The sequence below is a fragment of the Dasypus novemcinctus genome, chromosome 23 (genome assembly GCF_030445035.2).
Source record: "Dasypus novemcinctus isolate mDasNov1 chromosome 23, mDasNov1.1.hap2, whole genome shotgun sequence".
Lineage (NCBI taxonomy): Eukaryota > Metazoa > Chordata > Mammalia > Cingulata > Dasypodidae > Dasypus > Dasypus novemcinctus.
The window spans coordinates 61,713,812-61,727,862 of record NC_080695.1 but is presented as its reverse complement, the minus strand read 5'-3'; the positions used below and the strand labels follow the sequence as shown (position 1 = coordinate 61,727,862).

At 41.1% G+C, this 14,051-nt stretch overlaps 1 protein-coding gene across 1 annotated transcript in view; it reads left to right on the top strand.

Moving 5' to 3' along the window:
- LOC101438810 (transport and Golgi organization protein 1 homolog) overlaps positions 1-14,051 on the top strand; it is an 82,586-nt gene that overhangs the window by 67,300 nt on the left and 1,235 nt on the right. The window contains exons 2-6 of the mRNA XM_058286456.1: positions 11,132-11,153; positions 12,627-12,715; positions 12,953-13,030; positions 13,120-13,230; positions 13,902-13,973. Of these exons, the coding sequence (XP_058142439.1) occupies positions 12,641-12,715; positions 12,953-13,030; positions 13,120-13,230; positions 13,902-13,973 (336 nt within the window). The 5' untranslated portion in view covers positions 11,132-11,153; positions 12,627-12,640. The remainder of the gene's footprint in view (positions 1-11,131; positions 11,154-12,626; positions 12,716-12,952; positions 13,031-13,119; positions 13,231-13,901; positions 13,974-14,051) is intronic.

Sequence of the window (14,051 nt, the reverse complement as noted above, 5' to 3'; positions counted from 1 at the left end):
AGTCATTGCCTGCAGTAGAAGGAGGAGTTATGATGGGATTCTAGTACACCCAGGTCATGGCAGATTTTTGAGGTCCCTGAGCCCACACAGTGGCCTCCATGGTGCCTCTCCACTCTGTCACCCTGGCAAAGCCTCCTACCCCTGATGTTTTTGGGTGAGGAGGGAGGAGCACTGGATTGGGGCTCAGAAGACTGGGTGGGAACCCCAGATCAGACTCTCATTGGCTGTGTGATTGTGGTGTCACCCTGCCCAGCTTGGGACTTCCTCTTTCTCACTGGTCAAATGCAAGGGTTCTGGTCAGTCCACACCTACTGCTCACCACCGTGTGTGTATCAGGGAGCACCATTAGGCGAATGTGTCAACTTGGCCAGGTAATGATACCCAGTTGTTTGGTCAAGCAAGCACTGAGCTAATTGTAATACAGTGGCACATCATGGACTTTAATCAGTGAGTTGATTGCATAGATAGCTGATTACATCTAGGATCAATTGAGGAGATTGTCATCAGCAATGAGTGTTGTCCCATCCAATCAGTCGAGGGCATTAAAAAGGAGAAGTGATTTCGACATTCAGAGAGAGAATCCCCATCTCCACCGCAGACAGCCTGTGTGTGTTCCTGGGGAATTCAACAGGGACCTTCATCCGAGCCCCTGGCTTGCAGCCTGCCCCACAGAATTTGGACTTGTGCACCCCCATAGTTCCATGAGACAATTTTATAAAATCTCATTCTATTTATAGATAACTGCTGTCAGTTCTGTTTCCCTAAAGAACCCTGACCAGGGTCCAGAGAAATAGCTGGACTTGGACACCAGAGGCTCCCAGTATGGGAGGAAGCCGTGCCTGGCTTGACACTGATCACTTGAAATGCAAAAACAAAAAACAAATCTATATCTTTAGTGTCTGGAAAAAAGACAAAATGGAAGGAAGGAAGGGAGTGGGGGAGGGAAAGAAATAATTCCAGGTGTAAAAAACCTAAATATCCATCTGGGTAAAGGAACCACTGACTGAAGAATGGCCCAGAGTCAATCTGATGCATAAACCTTAAAATCCTCAGTGTGTGTATGTGTGTGTGTGTGGGGGGGGGGGGGGGGAGAGGTTGTGTACATTTTTGTTATTGTCATCATCATTGTTTAATCTCAAAGGGGGAAATTGTAAAAATTGTGATATCCGTATCCTGGGGGAAGAAACCTGAAGATGCTAATGATTTAAAGCCTTTAAATTGACCTTGTATCTGAATTCTGAATCAGGACTTCTGGCAAATACTCAAGTCAGCATCATTTCTATGAAATCCTCTGACAGGACAGACCAATGTTTCTCAAGGGTGACTGTGCATTGTTATTACTTGGGGATTTTAAGAACTCCCAATACCCAAATTAAATGAGAATCTCTGGGGTTGGATCCCAGGCATCAGTATCCTTTCTGATCTCTCCTAGGTGATTTCATTTTCAGCTAATTGGAGAACCACTGATTTAGACTGAGCTAAACCCCTTAGTCAGTTACATATAGAATGAGACACATTTTCTCTCCCAGTCTTTGCTCACTCAGCACCTATTCTTTAAATGTCCACCAAGAGCAAATGGCTGGGCATCCATTGTCATTTGTCTGGTACATGGTGTCATTTACTTGGCCTACATATATTAATTGTCCACTTTGAGTGAGCAGGAGACTTAACTCTGACAGAATCTAAGATTTGCTGTATAATTTTGAAAAATGGTGTTTAAAATTCTCAACACTTAGTTCTAATAGGTTGGTTGTTTTACCCATTAAATTGAAACCTTTCCCTGTTTTTATTCCCTTTTGGAATCTGGTGCTCAGCTGATTGGCAAAATTCTCATTGTTCCTGTTCCTAAAATATAGTTTGCTATTATAACTGGAAACTTGTAAAAAAAAAAAAAAAAAAATGACCAAGACACCAGCAGATACTCTAGTACAGGTTCCCCAAGATCTACACTCAGAAAGGCTGCCTGAGCTTTGCATGTGCAGAAGGAAAGAGCAGCCTGTACCGGTCACCTCCAGGGGTACCTCCAAGGAAACTGTTTCTCTGCCCCTCCATTCTCTGAGCTATCAGAGGACAGAGAGGCTCCCACCCTCAGTGGCCCCTGGGCAGGCAGTGGGCAACAGCCAGAGCTGAAAGACTTTTCTCTCACTGGAAGAGTAGGATGGCTCCTCATTTCAAAAGATGCTTTTTGAGGCAATCCTGTGCTTGGTTTTATGGTTTCTTTATATTTACAGCAAGAGATAATGTTTTGCATATCCAGTAGTGATAGAAAGTTTCCTGTTTACATTAGATTTACTTAACTGAAAGTTTCCTGTTTACATTAGATTTACTTAACTGTAAGAAGTGATGAGACTTTAAACGGTTAGCTTTAAGCTGCTGTGGCCTTGACTGAGTCTGGGAAACAAGTTGCGCAATCTCACAGATAAGCCCCTCAGGGGGCTCAACTCAGGACAGGGCCCAAGAAGAATAGGTGGTATTGGGATCTGTTCTAGACACCGGGGTCCCTGGGACCCTGTCTACCTCCTCTACCTGGACTACCTCTCACCCTGGTGCTACCAAGCAATCTGGGTATTGTCCAGTAATCCCCCCAGGAGAAAAACTGATGAACTTAGTGAAAGTGCAAAAGTTCCTTGTAGATCCGAGAGAGATCAAGCATGAGTCAGCTTGGATGTTTGAACCATTTGAACTCATAACTTAAAGCCCACATTAGCAGGTAGTAGGGTGACATGGTTAAATGACATATCCACAGCTATTTATCATTTTAGGTTATAGGGAATGATTTCAAGATCATAAAATCTTTCCAACCCTAAATGGAATTTCCAGGCCAGAAAGCAATGTGCTTTAATGCCATGTTTTCATTATTACTTTCATTCAGCTCAACTATATTCTCTTTTCCATGGTCATTTCTTCCATTCATTTTATTAAGAAGGGTAATTCTCAGAGAACAGATGTAGCTCAGTGGCTGAGCACTGCTTCCCATGTACAAGGTCCCAGGTTCAATCCCCAGTGCCGCCTAGACAAGAAAAAAATGGTAATTCTTGATTTCCAAACATATGGGGAGCTCTAGTTAGTATTTTCTCATTACTTTCTAGCACAATTATAATTATAATTATGAAACATGCTCTGACTTCATTTCTCTGTTGAAATATATTGAAAGTTGCTTTTATTGCCAGAATAGGGTCAATTTTTGTAAATGTACCACGTAGGCTTAAAAATAATGTATCTTTTACAGTTGTTAAATATAATGGTCTCTATTATGTCTGTGATGTTTAGATGGCTTCTTATACAAATCTGCTCTTTCCTCATTTCTTGCCTGCTTCTATCAATTGCTGGGAGAAGGGTGTGAAAACTTCCCACTCTGCTTGTCTGTTTCCCCTTGCAGTTCCGCAATCCGAGGGCATCCCTGGGATTTCAGGAAAGAAGGGAGGGACCTAGAAAGGGGGGGAAGTGGGTGGGGGTGGGTGAGCTGGATTGGACAGGACTAGAAATCAGAAGTGAAGCTTCCACAGAAGACTTGTCCTTCGTTGGGATGGCTCATGAGGGAGGATCCGGTAGGGGGAGGGGGCGTTCTAGGTGTGAGGTCATGCGGGGTCCACTGTGATGGCCAGGAGCGAAGGCAGGGGATTGGTCGAGGGAGGGTCTAAAGCGTCCAGGTTGCCAAGGCAGCGACCAAACCGGAGTAGGGACCTAGGAAGACAGAGCCTCGTCCTCCTGCTCCCGCTGCTCCTGCGAGTCCACTGCCCCGTGCCTGTGGTCCCGCGTCCTGCTGTCCTGCTGGTTTACCGACCCCTCAACCTACTGACCTGTCTCTGAACCTTCCTCCCATCTCCCAGCGCAGTCGGCTCCCCTCCTCCCCTCCTCCCCTCCCTTCTCCCCATCCCCTCCCTCATCTCTCCCTACCCCCACCCCCCCTTAGGAACCCAAGTGCCCCCTCCCTCCCAGCTCTCACCCCCACCCGCGTCCTCAGCCGCACCTTGGTCCTCACCCCCAATTCCCGCCCCGCGTGCATCCTGAGCCACTCTGCCCCGCCTCCTCCCACCGCCCCCTTAGGGACCTGGACATGGAGGGGCCGCGGCTGCTTTTCTGGCTCCTGCTGGGGTGTCTCAGTTCCCCAACTGCGAGCGTGAGTACACGCTGCCCATGATGTGCTGTCCTCCTTTTCCCTGGGCCGTTTCTTGCTGTGGTTTAAAAAGGTTTTTTCTTAGGGTCTGTGAGGGGGCACCACCCTCTCTGAGGACCCAGCACCCCAGAGTTTTCTTTCTTTTTCCTTTTTAAAAAATTTTTTGGAGGTAAACTGGGGATGGAACCCAGGACCTCGTCCATGTGAAGCAGGCGCTCAACCATTGAGCTGCACGCGCTCCACTTGCAAACCATTTCTGAGCTCTTGGTAAATGGATAAATTGTTAATAAACCTCAGGGGGTTCTTAACCAGCCTGCCTGGACTTTGGCAGCCACTGTCCACAGGGAACCCTGGGGCTTGCCGGCTCTGCCTGTCCCCTACACAGAAAAGATTGAAATGGTAGAAACCTGAAAATAGTAACTTTATATCTTCAAAAGTAAAGAACTGTTGACATACTGAGAGCTATTGAATGGTAGGCTTTAAAGGGAGAAATTGTATGATATGTGAATTATCTCAATGATGTTTTATTACAAAGGGAGGGAAGCGAATTTGGCCCAATGGATAGGGCATCCGCCTACCACATGGGAGGTCTGCGGTTCAAACCCCGGGCCTCCTTGACCTGTGTGGAGCTGACCCATGCACAGTGCTGATGCGCACAAGAAGTGCCGTGCCATGCAGGGGTGTCCCCTACATAGGGGAGCCCCATGTGCAAGGAGTGCACCCAGGAAGGAGAGCCGCCCAGTGTGAAAGTGCAGCCTGCCCAAGAATGGTGCCACACACACGGAGAGCTACACAACAAGATGATACAACAAAAAGAAACACAGATTCCCAGTGCCACTGATAAGGATAGAAATGGTCACAGGAGAACACACAGCAAATGTACCCACAGGGCAGACAACTGGGGAGGGGTGGAGAGAAAGGAAAGAGAAATAAATTTTTGTAAAAATCTTTTTTAAAAAAAGTCAGGACCTTTTATTTAATAGGCATCATGGGCATTGCTCTTGCTAAGAGGATCCTACTTAAGGCTCTGCAATTTTGGAGTCCATCCCATGTACAATTAATTTCCTCTATATGTATTTGTTCATATTTGTGACAGCTTGGCTGCCAATGGGAATGATAATACCTACTCATTGGAGTCATTACTAGTCTGTTAAAAAAGCAAAATGCCAGCTGCAATCTGTGCTTTCAGGTTTCTTCCTTGGGTTTAGCACTTTTGGGCCATCCGTTTCCTTCTGCTCCTGGAGTTTGCCCCCTTCCTGGGAAGCCCTGAGAAGCCCATGAGGCCTAGAAATCCATGCTGCATCCTGCTGGGATGTTTCTAGTGAGTGGATCCCCTGGGAGGACAGGGTCAGGAGGCAGAGGATTGCTGCCCTTTCCTTTGTTAGAGGTGTCTTGGTGGACTCCTGCTTTACCCAAAACAGATAAGGTCCTTGATGTCCTTATGATTGTCCCAGCATAGGATGGTCTAACTGTGAACACTTCCACTTTCACTCTCATAAGAAGACAAAAATAAACTCCCCAGAAAAAGAGAGAGAGAGAGAGGCTCAAGACACCCCAGAGCAATCAGTAGATTAGTTTGCTCTACAGGTGCCAGGTTTGTGGACAGGGCTCTGGGAAGGTCCACTGGTCAGGCATACCCCTCGCATGGAGACAGAATCACCCCAGTGGAATCCCTCCATGCAAGGAAGAGTCTATTTCTTTCAAGTTTACTGCAGGGGCTCATTTCTTGATAATCTTTATTCTGGAATTTTTTTCCTGACACCTTGGCTGCATTTGTCGTAACAGTTAGGTTAGGTTGTCTTCTACTTTAGCTTTGAGATTTTGTGGAGGAATTAACCCTTACTGTTTTGCATATCCCACCTCCACCCTTGCTCATGGCCAGGTCCTCCTGTAGAAATCCTAGGGATGGTACTAAGGTGAAATCTTATCATCCCTTTTTGCAAAGTGAGATCTTCGGACTAGCCAGAGGGAAACTTCACACCCAGAGTAGGTTTCAGGGGAGCTTTGCTTGCCTCTCCCATGAGGCAGTTGTGTCCATTGTCCCGCATTGCAGCAATTGTTTACCTGGCTTTGCCTCCCCTAGAAAGTCACATCTCTGTAAGGGAAGAGGCTGTGCCTGGCCCATCAACCTCTTTCCAGAGAATACCTACAGGGCAGTGACAGTCATTTGCATGCATTCTCACAATCACTAAGGCAGAATTTGCCCTGTAGAGGCAACACTCCACCTGCTTTGAAAATCAAAGGATGGTACAGAAAAGTAAACTCAAGCATCACATGGGCGGTGGGACATACAGATTGCTTCCTGTGTTGAAGGCAAACGATTGTGTAAAATTACTGGTGCAATTATAAGAACTTTGACACCACCCCATATATAACTAGAGAGTTGATATCACCCATGCCTTAGTGCCAAAGATTAAGTCAAAGTAAATATCTTCCTTTCTTCATATATTTCTGATTGCTTACTCTTTTCTCCTTTCTTTCATTCAGATTTTCCTCAAAATGGAAAGTGTATTTTCCCTCAGCATCCCCTCTCATTGCCAAGCCTTGTACTAGAGGAAATTTAAAATTCTCTCCAGTTGGCTTTCCACAGGATTGTTTCTGACTTTTAGATTTCATTGTGCAGGATTTTTTGATTTCTTAATATTTCTGACCCTGTCAGAACCACAGCTTTTAGTGGTCCTTTCTGATCAAGTCTAGCCAGCATTACTCTTCTAATACCAGAGTCCAGAAGTAATGAGAAAGCCCCGAGTGGGGATGTTTTGCCAGTTAGGGACAAGTTGGCCTTTGTCCTTTCTGTGTCTTTGTTCTGCATCTTTAACAATTGCACTTAGAGCTATAGCTCCTCCAGAGGGTGGCTGCTGAGAGGTAGTGTAAGTTTTCCCAGAGCACATGCTTTACCTCCCTCAGCTGTGAGGGCTGAAGAGGAAAGGGCTGTGGAGCTCAGAGGCTATGTTCTAGACAGGTTTGAATGTGCAGGAAACTGAAACAGTGTGTGGATTGGTATGAATTAGGTTGCAAATGTATTTTCTTCTAAAATCTAGTTTTTATAAAAATGATATATTTGCTTTTTGTATGTGGTGACCATACATGCCAGAAATTTTGCATTCTTCTTACATAATAATTTCTATGGTAATGATTGGTTTAGGTACAATACTCTGCAGTATGAAGGTGAAGTCCAGGTAGTGGCTATTTGAAATTGTCTTTAGAACTAGCTACAATTGCCATCGTTTAATTGATATTCAAGATTCCTCTACTAGCAAATATATGTACTACAAAAATCTGACATTACATGCCCTGATTTAGAGAGAAAATGAATGTAGAAAGAATTCTTTAGTGGGTTTAGAAATGTGGGCTTAACAATATTCTGTTCTAAATTTGTATTGGAATAGTAATATCAGTATAATAGCAGTTTCCTATCTCTCTGTTATGTCCATTCTGTAAACATATATATATTCCTCTCATTTATATCTTTAATATAGAAATTTGATTGCTATTTTGTTGCATTCATTTATGCAGGCTCAGTGTATTTTTGAAAATATGACAAGGAATTTAATTCCAGTGATTTATGAATATACAAAAGAAAACTTATTCTTCCCATTCAATGTAAGTTTCCATTTTCTGTCAATTATAAATTGGCTTCTAAATTGATCATTTAAATTGTGAGCTATTTACAAAATATTTGCAGGTTTTTGCCAGGAAAATAAAAAACTAAGTGTGCATATCAGGTTATTTTTCTAAAGCTCTGTTGAGCCATGTGATGCATAATAAACAGCACCTATTTAATGTATCTAAGTAGTTGATTTTGACATATATACACACCCTTGAAACTATCACTACGATCAAGATAGTAATCATATTCAACAAGCCCAGAAGTTTCCTCATGCACCTTTGTAATCCATCTTTCCATCCCCTCTCTCCATTGCTACCACCTTCCCTCAACCACTGATCTGCAGTTTAGAGAACTTATGTAATGGAATCCTATAGGAGGTATATTTTTTATCTGGAGTCTTTAAGACAACATAACCATTTTCAGATTTATGAATTTTGTTTTGTGTATTAATGGTTTGTTCATTTTCATTGCCGAATAGAATTCTTTGTATGGATATACTACAATTTGTTTATCTTTTACCTTGGAAAGAGACCTGTGATTGGTTTTAACCATTTGGTCATGGCCATTAAAACATAAGGTAGCACCTCTGTGAGATATACTTGTCTTTTGCAACTCAATGCTGAATTGGATGGGGAAAAAAATCCAAATGGGATGGTGTCTAAAAGAGTGCAGACACCTTGGCCTTTAGTAACTATTTGGATTCTCATTCAAAAGAGCAATCAGTCATATGTACTCTTTTGGTTTTGCTAATACCCCCAATATCTTATGAAAAATTTCAGTGAGATAGCAACATGAAGTCATTAGCATTCAACTAAACTCGATTTATCACAACTTTGCATTCATCCATCCACCTACCGATCCTCCATCCATCCCTCTATCCATCCATCAATCCATCTTATTTTGGTACATGTTGAAGTAAATTGCTGGCATAAATATACTTCCTTCCTAGATATATCAGCATGTGTGAAATTAACTAGAGCTCAGTGTTTGTTTACAGATTTTTCTTTTACTGTAAAAGTTACACAGAATGAAATAGACAAATCTTAAGTGAACGCGCCCTGAGCTTTGACAAATACATATGACAGCATAATCCAAACCCCGATCCAGATATGTACATTATCATCATCCCAAAAGGTACCCTCATTTTCTTTCCCAGTCAGTCCCTACTCTCATCATAGGTTAATTTCACTTTGTATTTCAAATAAATAGATTCTTATCATGTGTACTCTTTGGGTCTTCTGCTCAGTACAACATTGCTGAGATTTCATCCTGTCACCTGGATCTGTAATTCATTCTTTCCCCTTGTGAACTCTGTGTTCTGTTGAATGAATATCCCTGTTTATTTAAAGCTCTGTTTTCAAGGAAACATTTAGAATTAACAATATCTAGTTGTTGTTTTTTAAAGCATACTGTTAAATTCTGAGTTATCTGTCTAGACCAGTTATCAGGAGCACTGTCAGCATTTCTTCCTTCACATCTGAGTGCTATAGAATTAAAATCAAGAATCTTAGAGAATTCTCACATTATTCATGTCATCCTCATTATCACCACTTACATTTTATTTAAACCCTAAAAGTTGACTTTCTGAGTAAAGGTATCTATTGTTTTTTATAAAATGAATTCCCTCATGCTGATAAAAATTAACTCATCCAAGAGAAAATTGTGATTCAAAGGGACTTCAGCCCAGCTTTAGACACAGGAACGGGTCCATGGTGACCAGGAAATTGTTTTCTACTTAAGGACACACACTCACAATATCCAGCAACACTGCCGGCCACGGGCAACACAAGGTGCCAACTCCCAGTATTTCTTAGAGGCCAGTTTAGGGTTTCTGTGGTTGATGTTTTGTGACTGCTATATGACAGAGTTCCTTGAAGCTCTTCCTTATTTCCAATATTTATATTCCAGCTGGTTGAATATCTGCCTGATTTTCATCCTAGTCCAGATTTTTATGGCATTGCTTGGAAACCTGTTGCTTACTTGGGAATTGCTACATTTGCCATTTTCATCTCTTACTATGTGCTTGCTGTGAGTATATTAAAGTGCCTTCTAGGTGTATTGAACTCTTAAATATGCAGGAGATTCTCTATTCCTATGTTGTTTTTTAAATTTGCTTTTAGATGACTAACTTGAATGCATGTTTAAAGTGGACACTGACCTTGTACAATCCAATCTTTGAAATAAGGACTCAGTGGGCAAGATAACTGTATACTCTTGATGGAACACTTACTTTATAAATCCTTTTTATTATAAAGTAGTACTAATATTAAGCATTTTCTGAGTCCCTCATATAGTGCTAATGAAATTGTAGGTTCACCTGAAAAGCAATTTAATAATGTGTCTGCAGCCTTTAAAATGTTTATATCATTTTTATTCATTATAATTCTACATATGGGACTCTACCCCAATGAAATAACCAAACATGCTCTCAGTGGCCTTGGAGGAGTATGTTTGATCAAATGGTATTTATTACAATGGAAATGTGGCAACAGTACAGAAGAGTTAAATCATTGTATGTCCTTATAGTGCTGTAGTGTTAGGCAGCTCTTAAAATTCATATGTTCCAAAGATATTTCAGGGCATGGACAATGCTCTTGATCAAAGGTCGAGTGGAAAAACCAGAAACCAGGGATTTCTCTATAGTTTAGTTAGGATGTACATGCTTCCACACATACAGGGCTCTCAGTTCTGGTTATGCTTGTGCATTTTCTCTGCCCCTCAAGCACTCCATTTCTGATTTGTTGACCTCTGTTTAAGTGTTCTGATAAAATCATAGGACATGCTTTGTTGGAATTGTTAATCAATTCAGTGAATATCAACTCTGAAAAAGATGTTCTAGATTCTGTATGGTGAATAAAAGTAACATATCTTACTCTAAAAGATTTTGGTTTTTCTTTTGTTTTCTCAGGGACTTTTAGCCATCCCTGGTTATGGATTTCAAATGTCTATTGGATTTGACAAAAAAAATTTGCAAATACATGATAAAAATGTGTGCTATTTCCATGAGGGAGGTTATTGATGTGGGAAAGTGTGTGGGGGGAGGAGGGAAGGAGAGGGGCATATGGGAATTCCTTACTTTTTTAATGTAACAATTATGTAATCTAAACTTTATTTAAAAATTAAAAAATTTAAAAAAGTTAGGGAGATTGTGTTCTTTTAAAATAGAATGTTAACAGATCAAGATAAGGCATTTACCTTAGTACTCCTTACTAGAATGATTTATGAATTATCACCATTTAAACAGAATATTCTCTTTTTCAAATTTTAAATTCAGTGAATAAACATTGAACTTAATAAACCATTGTTTTAATATCATTGAATTATGATTTCATTCATCAGAAACTAAAGAATTTTATTAAGAATATATTTTGACTTCAAATTTAATTTTTTCCCCACTCTTCTAGGTAAAGCATCAAATACATGAAGGTATGATTTTAGACTTATATTTTCTTAGTAATATATTTTAAATACTGGTGTTGATATGGGTTTTCATTCAGCCAGAACGATGTATGGTAACTTCTGAGGTCTTGTTGGCTTCTTACATTTCGAAATCTTACTATTCCTGGGCTGTCAGCCTGGATGCCAGAGAGGATGGAAGTGCCACCAATGGACAGAGGTGATGAGGAGGAAAAGGTTTAGGAAGCTGTTGATGAGAAGAGTCTGGAGCCTTCAGGGAGGAGTTTGGCATGACCTGGCTGTGGGAGAAAAGTGAGATGAGCAAGACATTGACTGTGCCTGTCAAGAGGTTAAAGCTCAGAGGTATCCAGACCTTGCTAGGCAGAGATGTATCATCATAGAGGTTTAAACCAGTAGCTATGGGGTTCAAGAAGGGCCATTGATTCCAGGGGCATGATGGACATGATGTAAAGTGGAGATGATGAAATCTGTATGTGCTTTGTTGATGGTGAGGCTTGAGTGCAGCTCTCTGTAGGGCAGGACAGCTGCATGGCCCATCACAGGCCCTCAAATGCTGCTGTTTATTACAGGGATGATAGCATTTGGGTGGTGAGAAGTGTGGCCTTAGGGCACCAGAGCTCTCAGTTTGGGCAAATAGAAGAAAAGTGTTCTTGGGCTCAGAAGAGAGAATTAAATGCCAATTGGAGAAGTCTGGTGTCCTGGACCCTGTCTGAGGTGCATATAAATGGTGTGTACCTGTAAGGTGGATGTTTGTTATTTACCTGTGCAGTGGGAGATAACATTCTCATCTTGGAAGTGAAAAATCTTGTGACTTACAGATATTGGAAGTTGTCCAAGGTCCTCCAGAGACCACATGGTAAAGTCTAGGTTCAACCAGGTGCATCTGATTCCAAGCCAATGCTCTCCAGACCACCCCACAATGATGGTCATGAAATGGGTTCTGTTGGGTTGCAGGACAACCCAGGTGGCTTCTGAGTAGGTCCAGCAGGTGATGTTTCAGAAGGACCTCTAAGGAATTATAGTGGTCTTTTTCTAAGTGAGAGGAGTCATGAGGTTTTCCTCTGTAAAGTCACCACAGTGACATACTTATTTATCTTGATAATTAGAGGGCAGAGATGGAAGTGAACAGGATGCTCAATTTCTCTCTCTCTCATCTCTGGCAATGGTACACCTATTTGAAGAGATGACATTTTTTAAGAAGGGTGCTTAGTGAAGGGAGAGGTATTAATCTAAGATAATTTACTGTTTCTCAATCTCTGAAAAAAATTTAAATAGGAAACTCATTGAAATAGGATTCTTTTCATATTTTAAAATAAACTTACATATCATTCACTAAAAATTACTTTTTTATGGCATGATATTAATACTAAGAAGTTTTTGCTCATAGGGCCAGATAATGTGCCTTTTCTGTTAATGCATTGGGTCATTCAATTTTATAGGATTTTCCTCATAATTTCAGAGATTGTTTTTATCTCTTTTTAGCCAATGTACAGCAAATGATGGTGATAATCAAGAAATGCATGGAGGAAAACACTAAAATTCTGGAAAATCTATCCCATTGGGAAAAAATGGTAAAATTACCTTTTCATGTTCTTTTCTTATGGCTTTACCTTGAATTCTCCCACCTTCTTGTCATTCAGGTCTTTTCCTCTTTCATGTTCCTGTTCTATTTCATCCTGCTCTATAAACTGCAAATTCAAAGCAGCACCATGTGTACACAGTAATGCTTTCTTTATGTCTGTGAGGAGTCCCCCACTTAGAGCATTAATGTTTTGGAATTCTGAATCTTTTATTGTATATTTATACAGATCAGAGAATCAAAGGAATGGATTCAACACACGAAGAGGAGCAATGACAGCCTGTCTGATGAAGTAAACCAACTTAGGGTAAAAATCCCTCTTTTCTGGATTAGCTTCTAAAAGCAGAAGTAAAAGGAGTGAATAGTTATTACTGATCTCGATATGCTGTCTTCAAGGTTAACATCAAAACCCTGGAAGAGAAAAATGAAACACTGACTGACATCCTTGAGCAGACACAATCATCCCTAGAGAATGAGAGGCTTCAGAATGCCAACAGTCAGGATTTGGTGAGAGTTTTAGGACTTGGTGTTACTGTTGTTTGGTTTTTGAGTCTCTGTACATGAGGTGAAAAGTGTCCCCTGCTTTCCCGTGCTGTCATGAAAGGTGAGAGGGGTTCTGAAAGATGAACCTTCCTCTGAACATTGATCTGGAATATCCCTAAGTCTTTTTGTATTTTAGGACTTAAGAAGTATAGATTTTCAGAAGCATGGGTAATTTTCTCATCATTTGGCATGCTGTCCATGAAAAGTAGAACCAAGGGCCTGAGAGAGATGACCCAGAATTTCATGCCAATTTGAGGGTTCTCATCTCTCTTAATGTAGAACAGAGAATTTTCAAAGTGATGGTTTCTTTGTTTTCCCCCTTTAAGAAAAAGCTTTCATTGGAGCTGTTTGACTTGAAAGATTCCCCACCCTCTTTGTGTTCACCTTGTCATCCAATACTCCCTCCCACCCTCTCATTGGAAGGTTATAGAGGCCACAGATTATTTATGCCTTCAAGGATTTTCTTTGTTTCTCATTGATGTGCTTTAGTTTTCTCATAGGGTTTAAACTGAATCAAGTGATTGTACTTGAGCTATAGGGGTAGCTGTGAGATACGTCTTGTGGTGTTCTTTTGAGCATATGGCCTGTTGTTTCTATTGAAATCCTAATATTCTTTGTTTCTATCCCACATGCAGATTTCAGAAAAAGAAAAAATTATCACCAGCTTGAAAGAATCTGTTTCAAAGACTGCTGCAAATATGGCTAAGGTATGTGTACCTTAGCTTTGTTGAGGAACAAATATTTCATGTCTTAGAAAATTAAAATTATGTGACATCTTGTGGGAA